We start from the raw sequence: 11909 nt of genomic DNA, 5'->3' as shown, positions 1-11909 counted from the left end.
ACATGTAGTTTTGATAGTTTTCGGATTTCATGACTTATTTTGAATTTTATGGTTTTTTTTTATATATATTTTCAGATTTCTTTTTATTTTGTAGTTGAAGTAGAGTTTTTGAACTATTTAAGATTTTATAAATCTAAAAAAAAACAAACTTTATTATCATTACTTTCAGAGAAAGAATAAACCAGTGAGTTTGGGATTTACATCTGCAGTCAATTTTACTTATAAAATTTATGTATTTTTTGTTTGTTATTATCTTTAGTTTTCATGAGCGTCACTTTTCCGTGTGATTAACTTTTTATTATCCCATTTTCAATCTCAATGCGTTATGAGCTAAATAGTTGCCATTTTTCATGTATCAGGTAACCGAGACGAACCAGGTTGATGTTCCACATGCTAGATTTCATCGTCCAGATCAATGGCTGCCGGTTTATTCCTGGTTGGAATCTTTGCATAAAGATGAGGAAGTCAAGTCCAAAGATATTTCTGACTGGCTGCCTGGGAATCCAGAGATTAGAGAACAGTTGTGCTCTAGACATTCTTGATATCATTTGATGCCCTGCGTTAAAAAGTAAAGATTCTGCAGAGGGGAAAGGAAGAAGGTAGCGACTGCTCATTATCTCAGCTCTTTTTGTTTGATAGGATCAGATTTCATTCTTTTTTATTTTATTTTTTTTATTTTGATAATTTTTTAAAATTGATATTTTTCCAATTTTATTTTTTAATATTAAATTGAATAAAAATTGAGCTTTTTGGTTAAGTTGAGGTTTAGAATTTCACGAGTTGTGAGTTTGAAAAATTAACCTAAGTTTCAAATATTTATCTTGATTTGTTTATTTTAAAAAAAAAAATTATATTTTTCAGTTTCATCTTTTCTTATTTATTTAATTACAAATTAGCTCAATTATTATTTTTTATGTGCTTTTTACACTAATTTGGAAAATAACTCAAGTTATTTTAGGTCTTTATTTGTTTTTTAAAAATTAAATTAGCTTATTTTAAAGAAATTCATATATAAATTAATTTAATTTAATTGATGAAATATAAATATAAAATGTTTTGTGTGATTTGTGATTTGTTTTTCGGATCTTTGTTGCCTCTTTCACAATGACATTACAAGTGTCGCGATAAGCTCTTTCTAGTGGGGTGTTTTCCATAATACAGCAACGATAAGACTCTAACAGGAGTTTTTCTTTTTTTTTCCCTCCTGAGTATAATATTAAGTTGTTTTTTATGATTAATTATTACCATTTTTTTTTTTGCTTTATTTACTATGAAAACTTTTTTTAATTATATTATTAAATTAATTGAATTTACTAAATGTAGTCAAGTCAATGATCTAGGTGCCAAATTTTTCTTGCTTATTTGAAAACACTGGCTATCTTATTTGAAATTGATAGCGTCTCTTGAACACTTTTTTTATATATATTTAGAAAAATTTGACCTGGCTATGCGTGACGCCTACTTAGTTCCCATTACTTACTGATTGTATTTTTATTTTTCCAATATCGTTTGACCTTTTAATGTTAATTTGGTAAGCTATGACTTTGCTTGAACAGGATGTGCAGCCGATTGACGATCCACTTCTCTAAAATTTTATAAGAATGTGGAGGAGAAAGAGCCGGCATCAGCAATGTGGAGGAGAGAGCCGGCATCAGCTCCAACTACGACCTCTTCACAGCTTTAGTGCTTGGTTAGATTCCATCTCCTATAATTGACATGCGTGGTAGACTCTCACACATTCCTTAAATTTCAAATCATGTTCTTCAACTAAATTTTTGGCAACATCGTTCCATTGAAATGAAATAGTACGACGAACGAAATAGTACGACAATGGCATTACCAATCGGCCATCCGCAGCCAGTAAAGAGTCGAATCTTACAGGAAAAAAAATACTACAAACAATCCTCATGATTGAAACACTGGTCACCGCAACTGCAGAAAATTTAGTGTATAATACAGTTGAATGCAAGAGATCTCAGTTTCTACAATCAAACTCAACTGGTTTTCATCTGGATTGGTTTAAATCTCGACCAGTTTGCATCTGGATTCCAATCCATTTATGTAGCAATATATAGCTTACAATAATTGGGGTGAAGGAGTGACAAAGTGGAGAAACTAATGTGACAACCAATTCTATTAGCATAATCATTTTTAAAAGGAAAGCCGGGAGAGACAAAATGCTTCAGAAAATTCCAAGTCGTTTACATAGAGTTTGCAGTTGAAAGATGACTAATTATGGTGGCAAAGAAAGCTTCAGACTTCAAATTTATTTAGAATATAGAAGGAAACAGAAGATCTAAAATGGTGGCATGATTGGGCTCTCACCTATACATTGACCCCTAAGCAAGTTACTGGCATGGACAGCCAAAGCCTCGGTACTTTGAGGGATCAGTGGGACCCTTAACCAATTAAGAAACTGGAGTACTAGAAAGCCAACGAAATATCAATAAAAGGGATGGTTCCAAAAAAGAAAATCAATCAAAGGGAGAAAATGACAATAAATTTAACGACCAAAAGTGGAGAGTTTCCATCCTAATCTAGACTTGTGTCAATCAAAGAGACATGCATGAAAGAGAAAGATCCAGAAGGGACTCACGTTGCAAGTGGCATCAATTTAAACAAAGAAGGGAAAAAAATGGAGGGATGTATGTAGCTCTTTGCAAATTCCATTCACATCTATCATAATCATACTGTTATTAGTACGAAATGATGGCATTTAATGCATTGTCATTGTCGTTGTCTTTATCCCTAAGTTTTCGACTATTGCAAGTAGCAAAGACGTGCAACACATTGCTCATGCAAAAAAGAAAAATTACTGTTCAATTTGGCTCCACGGAGGTAGCCCGTCCGAGAAGTACATTTGCGCACATGCAAGCATTCATAACTGGCAGTCCTGTTACAATTCAGACCTTGAAAGAACAGAAACTGAATCTGATCACCTGTGAACAGTACTACAAACTAAAACTAACCATAGATCTCAGAAAGTTTGTGTTTGAGTATTGTTTGTCTGGTTTATTCATGTTCATTCTAAACAATGGACAGAAGAAAAGAAGACAGGATAGAAAGGAAAGGAGCTTGGTTTCTTTGCTCTGACTTTGGAAGAAATAAATGGAGGCAAAAATGAGGCCTCCCTTCTGGACATCAAGATAACCAATGTCTGCAAAGTGAAGGGATTGACGAGGAAAAATAGATAAAACTAAGGCCGAGCACACTTGATAAGGTTTTTGGAAGTAAAAGAAATGATGCATTTCTCTTCATGTCTACCTCTATATCATCCAAACAAATGGGAAAATAATTTTCGTTTCTTTCAACAAGTTTGTTCTTTCCTTTTGTCCATACACACCCTTGACAGTTTGGACAACAATACCTTTACCATAATGACAGCTATTCACTCAAAATACAACTTTCAAAGTTCCAAAATTGTCTGAAATAGTGTGAAAGACAATCCTAGAAAGTACCAAACACTTTCAGCTATATATGGCAGAACAAAACTCTATCAACCCTTCGGTACACTTTTCATTGCAGCTGCCAGCCCTTCTTTAAACTTAATTCTACAACAATCAATAGTATTACTGTTTTGAATTACACAATACACATTCACATGCGGACACACAACCACCCTAAAACATCACCTAATTTTCATTCACAACTACAAACATGAAGTTGAAAAGGTGTAGGTTGGCATATCACAGTTCAAGCAAATAAAATTGCATAAAAAAAGAACAAAAGTGCATCGCACCCTTCTAAAAGCCACAAGACTTTTTCATTGTATAGCATCCCAGCCAACTGTCTCAGAGCAATGTTATAGTCTTATGGCTAAACTAGAGATAAAAACAGGCACAGTATGTAATTAACAAGTTTTCCCCATCAGAATCAACTAGCAATCAAAAGAAGAAGCTCACATTAGTAGCAATTATTATACTGTGGATCATCTGAACAGAAATGCCATTTTAAACAAATCACAATGCAGGAGCAGGTTTTCAGAAAATAAATCCAATAAGCTAAACTGCAACGAGTAATAATTGATTTAATCCTTGAAAATAACTCTATTAGAACAAGAGTGTGCTAGCAAGTCTTGGCTATGATAGTAAATGCAAATAAACTAACAAGAATTACAAAAACAAAAGTTTCCCATGGGAAAAAAAAAACGTACTTCCAGTGTACCAACTCCTCGGCACCTATGGTAAGATAAAAAGATTTGCTTCCTCAAATGGCATCCAAAATGTACATTGGATGAGCCAGGATGGAGATCACGCTTGGTAAAATAGCACTGAAAGTCAACTCCAAATAACAGAGAGCCATTATTGTGGACATACAATCAAAGGAAAAATACCTCTCAAGCAGCAACCGCAACCTTTTCTTGCTGCTTAACAGCTACCATTTTTTGCTTTGGATCAACTTTTGGCTTTGGTTTCTCAATTCCTTGGATATCAGCTATTCTCAACCTAGTCAATTCCTGAAAAACAGAAAAACATGGGTGGAGAAAAATGAACACCACATAATTGGAGAGAGAAAGCTAGAACCATTCAGAAAATGATCTTTTTATACCTGGCGATGTCCTTTCGTTCGACGGTAATTCTTCCTTCTCTTTTTCTTAAAGATAATTACCTTGGCATCTAATGCCTGAGGGAAAAGGGAATAAAACATGGTGATTAAATTTCATACATGAATCAACAAATCACCAATTGTAAAAACCATATACTTAAAACAAAATGAGAACATATGATGTGCTGTAATTATATTGGTCAGCAAGTTTGGGACAAAAAATTTCCCAATTAAGCTATAGGACAAACTCTCTCTCTCTCTCTCTCTCTCAATAGACAACCAGGCAGTAACATCAGCTGGAGAAGATCATTGATTGTCATGAACCCTACTGTTACTCTCCTTCCAGAACCCATATATAACAGCACACCAAGAGAGAAGAAAGAAAACACTTCTTTTGAAGGATAGCTGTTGCCCATTGCAACTCGTTAACCCAATCACCTATATTCCTTACAACACCACTTAGCTGCAAATATTCCTCCAGACAACAAATGAAAAGGAGCAGCCAAGAAATAGGTGATCCCTGTTTTCATCAGCAACTCCACAAAGAGAACAGGGCAGATATTTCTTCCTATAGCATCTATAAATCAAGTCGGAAGACTTTGTTTTGGGGTTCCCCGAAGCCCCTGGATCGTTTCTGCCAACAAAATGACCACGGAACCTGTTCCAAATGCTTTTCTGATCCAGAAGTGGAGTTCTCGTGAAAAGAATAAGATGCTGCTCTCCCTCCCTGTCTTTTCTCGCTTTCCCCCCTCTTAACACGGCCACGAGAGGAAGAAACCTAAGAGAAGATGTTTTCTCTCAGGTCTCTCAATTTAGTACTCAGTCTATCCTGGATAGCCATCCAAGTGATGAAACCATGCCTGGAAATGTGACCCAAACAAGATCAAACCACTCAACTTTAGTGCCTTTAACCCTGAGATACTGCCAAGCACTCCGAGATGAGAATTTACCATCTAGTGTAAGATTCTGAACTGAAAAGTCTTCACTTAAAGGATGAACAACACTGCAAACACTTTGAACCTCCACCATAGCTTCCAAACAAGATTAGGCCAACACCACTCATTATTGACAATAACAGCTGCCACTTTAGAGTTTAAACCTAAGCCAGACTCATGAATAAGTCTTGACCCGTAAACTTTAGCTTTGGGATAAGTCATTTATCCCACCACAAACAAACATTCCTCCCATTACCAACAACTAGATCAATAAGATCCCAAGATATTCTTCTTAGCTTAAGAACCTTCCTCCATGCCCAAGTACAGTTAGTTGGGTCTTTAAGACACCAAATACATGAACCCAAGCTACCCATAACGAACCTGATTCTCTCTGTCTTTTTTAGCTATATGGGAACACAAGTTTTCAGATTTAAACTTATTTTTCAACGGGAATAACTCTACAAGAAATTTTTTTTCATAGTAATGGGCAAAGTTGTATCTTCGTGTGGACACACCACCATAGTCATCTGATGTCTTCCACTTTCACAAAGGCATTGAGATGTGTGTGTGTGTGTTTTTATGAAAGTGTTAAAGAGAGGAGGGACACTTACATGCTCCTCAACAACTGCATGAACAGCTGCATCCGGCAATATAGGTCTACCAATGATTGTTTGAGTACTTGTTCCTAACATGAGAACCTTGTTCAAAATCAACTGCAATAGCAATGGACACAATCATGAAAGCATCGTTCATTCAGTTCGCCGAAAGTATTTAATATGTAAGGAAAACAATTTGCTTTCAACTTTCAGGAAAATGGGCAACTCTACCTTATCATTTACTTCACAAAACTTCAATCTCTCCACGTAAATACAATCTCCATTACTCACCTTAAATTGATGAGAACCAATCTACACGCACCAAAAAAAATATAATATATCACCGCATAATCTCAAAAAAGTTCAAAATACAGTAAAACATGAAATGAAATAAACCTGAACAACAGCGAAAACCGGCTCACGATGTTTTAAAACCCGGTCCGATGGCAAGAGCGGTCCAATCACTTTATACCCAATTGCGGCAGCCTCCGCTTCTATCTCTTCCGCTGAATATTCTCTCTTCATATCCGACACCGTAACATCATCCACCTCCGCCTCATTGCTATCACTATCGTAATCTTCTTCTTCTTCACCTCCTTCTTCAACGTCATCTTCTTCGTTTTCGCTGTCGTCGCGAGAACTTGAAGAGAAACTGCGAGCGTGGAACAAGGTGGGATCAGTGTATAGAAATTGTTGAAGGGGTTTGGGAGAGAGAATGGATTTGAGAGAAATGGGGGCTGGAAGGTGAGGTAGAGGTTTGAGAGAGGTTGTCGGTTTTGAGGAGAGGAGAGGTAGGGCATGGCGGGTTACGGTTTGGAGCCACCGTCTCTGCGCCATGGATGGTGGTGATTGCGGTGGTGGGGGTGGTGATGGATTGTAGTAGGGTTTTAGTGTGCAGGTGAAATGGGGGGGTTTTGAGGCGATGCTGTGAGGTTTAATATTTTAGAACGACTTGTCGTGTGGGAGAGTTGTAATAAACGGAGTACAAATGCAAATTTAGTGCATGTACTTTTTTAATTTATTCAACCAAGTACCTTACCTTTAACTTTTTCTAGTAAGATCTCACTTCTTTTAATTGTTGTATCTTATATGCGCAATATATTTTTAAATAAATGAATATTTAGGTTTTAAACATAGAAAGAACAATTATAGGCTTGGTTGTGGTAAAAAAGTATTTGATAATGATAAAAAAAATTGATAAATAACAAAGTTTAATAAAATTTTATTTTTAAAATTGCTATTGGAATGAATAAAGGCATGGACGCGGGCTTTTTATTCATGGGTTAGGCATTTGGCCTAGTCTCATTTTTTTATATATATAATTTTGATTTTTTTTTAATTTAAACCTTATTTTATATATTTTTAAAAAAACTATTTTTTAGTTTTTATTATACTTCACTATGTTTTTTTTTACTTATTTAACTTTTTAAAATAACAATTATTTTTTAATTATATTAGAATTGTTTAATTTTTTTTAATATATGCAGTCTTGCATAGTATATTTTTTTTTTTTATTTTATTCAAAAAAACTTATGTGTATCTCAATTTTTATTACAAATTTATTTTAATAAACAAATTCATTGAACACAATCAGGTGAATGACTTGTATAGCGATATTAAATATCTTGATCTGTATTTGTTTCTTAGTTTTTTCAATTTTATTTTTATTTATTATTAATGATTTTTTTCTTAAATTTATTTACACAATGGTTCTTGATTTATTTAATTATATACATGCATAAGTTTTTCAATTTGCATTTAGAATTTTTTTGTGTAAAAAAATATCTTGAAAAAATCTACATGTTCAATTTATTTATCATGTATTAATGTTTTCAACTTGATCTTTATTCTACATATTTTTTATTTTTTTCCTTGATTTTTTATAAAAGTTTTATTATTTCTAATTTCACCATTTGATCCAAGTTTATAATGTGTGCTTTTTTTTTATTTTGGATCTCATTCTTTTGATCTTTTTTCTTTTTTAATTTTTTCTTTCTTTTCAATTTAACTCTCAAATTGAAAATTTGTTGTTGCCCTTTAATTTATTTTTATTTTAATTTTATCCCTTATTTTTTTAATTGCTATTTTTTATGTTTTGTGTATTTTTTTTTCGATTTAACTCTTTAACATTTTATTTTCTAGGGACTATGCTTTACAATTTTTTTCATGTATAGTGCTTTGGGCTGATGTTCTGGATCACAAGTTTTAAAAATTAACAGCGATTGACATTATTTTTGTCTTATTTTCTTTTTTTACAGCTTTTCCCAGGCCAATATTTAAAATAAATCTTTTTTTTTTGTGCTACTTTAGTTTTTTTTTTATCATTTTATCAAACTAATTAGTTTTTGGATTTATCTTGCTTATTTAAAAAAAAAACATAATCATCTCTTGAATGTTTTTTTAATGGAAAAAAATGTTGTGGCCTGCAGGGTGACCAAACTAAAAGATGTGGAAAACTATTGTTCATCCACAAGCCTTGCATTATAAATGACAATATTAATTTATTGTGTTATACTTTTTTGTTTTGTTATTGATTTTTTGCTATGATTTGTTTTTCAATTTTTTTTTGTCAATTTCATCTTTTAAATTTTAATACTGAGATAATTGAGAATTTAACTTTATATTTTTTTACCTTTTTTTTTTCCCTTTCCATGGGGTTAGCGTGGTTTGCGAATTTGTCAAAATAATCCAAGTTATTCCGGTTTACAGGTTTGGCAGAGTATTTTTTTTAATTGAACTTGAATTTTTTTTATCATCTATTTTTTTCTTATATAGTAAAAAAAATTATTTTAAGAGAAAATTTATATTATTAAAATTTATAAAATACATGAATATGTTCACAAGTTTGGCTAGTTGACCTAGTTTTTAGGTCTGACAAGTTTAACTTTTTTTAATTATTTATTTTTCAACATCTCGTTATTGAGTTGGTTTTTAATTTTGCATTTGTCTATTTTTGTTACTATATAGTTAAATAAAAAATTAAAAAAAAACAAATTATAATCCCACTGGAGTCCATAACTTTGTTCACAGGTTTGGTGTGCTAGCTCGGGTTACCCGATTCACAAGTTTGACGAGTTTACCCACTGACCGAATAAGTTTTTTTTTCCTTTAATTGTGTTTAATTTTTTTTTTCGATTTCATCCTTCAATATTAGATTGGTTGAGAAAAAAACTACATGATTTATTTTTGTTTTCTTTTTATAAAGTTATCACTGTTTTCAAATAATTGTGTATTTTTAGATTGGTTCTCAATTTTACAAGTATATATTTTCATCATCTAATTAAATAAAAAAAAATATTAAATTCAACGGTGTCCGTGACATGGGTCGTAGGGTGACCGAGATCAATTTAATTTGTCATTGTCTTAATATTTTTTTTAAAAAAAATTATCATCTTGAAGTTTTCTTTAAAGATAGATCATGTTTTTACCCATCATCAAAATTATATTTGAATCATAAAATCAATCTATTTAATTTAATTTAGACGAACTCTATGGAGTTTGATTGGAAACTTAGTTGGATTTAATTAATCAAGATTTTATTCACTATCTCAACCAATAAAAAAACATTATTGAAACTATAGTTTTTAAACCCGACCTGGTTCAAGGTCCAGGTTTCAGGTTTTGACTGGGTCACTGGGTTGCCCGGTTCAATTTTTTTTTTAAAAATCAAAACGACGTCGTTTTAGTAAAAAAAATCAATGGGTTGCAACCGGGTTTTTGATCGGGTCTTGCTGGGTCAACCTGCCGGGTCACTTCGAGTTTCTTCTTTCCCTATTTTTTCTTCAACCCGGCCTAATTCTAGCCCCGGACTAGCTGGGTCTTGAATTGACCAGCCGAGTTTCAAAACTATGGTTGAAACAAGCATTAGTTACACAAACTTGCAGTAACAAATTTTTACTTTTCAACGACAATTCTTCACTGCAAATAATCCTGTAAACACACAGGAGGTCAAGATTCAAACCAGTAGAGAAGACCCCACCAAAGGAAGCAGCAGCAGCAGCAGTCAAGAAGTCCAGATCCAAACCATCTGTAGCCGACACTCGGGAGAAATCAACTTTCGTGAAGAGGGGTAACTAACAAGGACTATATGAGCCTGAGAAGTCCCAGGATTTCAAAAAACAGCTCTTTCTAAGGTTGTGGAAGGAGTAGGATGAGATTGCGTTGTTGCAAGGTACAATTAATTTGAGAAGAGTTACTATTTAAAATTAAAATATAATTGTTTTTTAAAGTGTTTTTATTTAAAAATATTTTTTAAAAAAATTTTATTTAAAAAAACACATTATATAAAAAAAATAATTTAAAATAAAAAAATAAAAAAATAATTTTTTTTAAAGTACCTTTAAAATAAAAAAACAATCAAAATCTTAATAAAAAAAAATGCATTCATATTTCTTTTCGAGTCCCTCCTGCCCTCGAAATTATCTGGTCCCGTGCTCTTCCTTTCATCACAGTAGCCAGGGCACATCCTCCTTCCCACACCAAATGGCGTCATCTTAAACCGTTTGGGACCGATGTAAATCATATTTCTAAAAAATTTAATTTTTTATTTTATTAAAATTTAATATATTTTGTATGTTTTAGATCGTTTTGATATGCTAATGTTAAAAATAATTTTTAAAAAATAAAAAAAATCATTAACATGTATTTCAGCACGAAAAGTTATTTAAAAAACAACCGCAACCACATTCCCAAATACTCTTTTAATCTCTCTACTTCCTGTTATGTCAGATGCTTCCCCTCCACTACTATTCAGAAACCTTTCAGGCTCGAATGCCATGGGATCCTCCCACACATTTGGATCCCACCCCATATCAGCTGCCATAAAAATTATTCATTCAACATTGTATCTTCTGTCACTGCATGTGGCAAGGCAAAATGTGAAGGTGGGTGCCTTTTTTATCCTAGGAAGAGCATGTTTGGAAATGTCGTCCAACTTGTGTTATTAAAAGTTTTAATTTTTTTTAATTAAAATTAATATTTTTTAGTGTTTTTGGATCGTTTTAATACGCTGATATTAAAAATAATTTTTTAAAAATTAAAAAACATCATCTTAATACATTTCTAAGTGAAAAACACTTTGAACTACAACTGCTATCGCAATCCTAAACATACGATTTTAGGTATGACATCTCTTGCAAAATCATCCTCTTTTACGCTTTCATCACCATCCCCGGCAGCCCCTTTGATCTCCAGTAATAGCTTCTCTTGAATTTCTTGGTACTTCACCAAATTTGCTAGGGGTGGCAAATTTGGACAAATAAACACATGTATTTAAAATTGAATAAATATGCAATCTTTAAGGGTGATAACGAGTATACATTAGTCATATTATTTGATATATGTACTTAACTTATTAACTATTGGACAAATAAATACATTTATTTAAAATTGAATAAATATGCAATCTCTAGGGATGGTAATGGTATCCGTGAGTAATATTTTTTTTTATATCTATATTCTATTTATTACATATAAAATAAAAAATATCGATATTTATTATAAATTATCTATCGAGTTTTTGATATTTATATGAGTATTTATTATTTGATTATTATTTATTATTTAATAAAAAAATAAAATCATTAATATATATATATATATATATAGTATTAAGAAAAATCTAAATATTCTATAAATATATTTATATAATATAAATATATATTTCAAGTTAGATTTAAATAAATTTCAAGTTTGATAATATTCATATTTTATTTATTATTTATTAAATAAAATAATTATTTTAAAAATACCCTCTTATTCAAATCATGTCGCATTAATATGCAAGGAATGGGCAAGTTAAAAAATAAAATCGGAGAAATTGCAAAAGGCCGCA

General features: G+C 32.0%; 1 protein-coding gene across 1 annotated transcript; it reads right to left on the bottom strand.

The window, feature by feature from the left end:
- Window positions 1-4002: 4002 nt before the first annotated feature.
- On the bottom strand, window positions 4003-7019 carry LOC7463126 (50S ribosomal protein L21, mitochondrial). Its single transcript, XM_024586127.2, has 5 exons — window positions 6473-7019; window positions 6308-6388; window positions 6092-6193; window positions 4549-4623; window positions 4003-4456 (listed from the first exon to the last, which is right to left on the bottom strand). Exons 1-5 carry the CDS (start codon window positions 6911-6913, stop codon window positions 4337-4339), a joined length of 819 nt encoding a protein of 272 aa, XP_024441895.1. The 5' UTR covers window positions 6914-7019; the 3' UTR covers window positions 4003-4336.
- Window positions 7020-11909: the final 4890 nt, after the last annotated feature.

This window comes from Populus trichocarpa, chromosome 15 (genome assembly GCF_000002775.5).
Source record: "Populus trichocarpa isolate Nisqually-1 chromosome 15, P.trichocarpa_v4.1, whole genome shotgun sequence".
In the NCBI taxonomy this organism is placed as follows: Eukaryota; Viridiplantae; Streptophyta; class Magnoliopsida; order Malpighiales; family Salicaceae; genus Populus; species Populus trichocarpa.
This window is presented reverse-complemented; position numbering and strand designations above follow the sequence as displayed.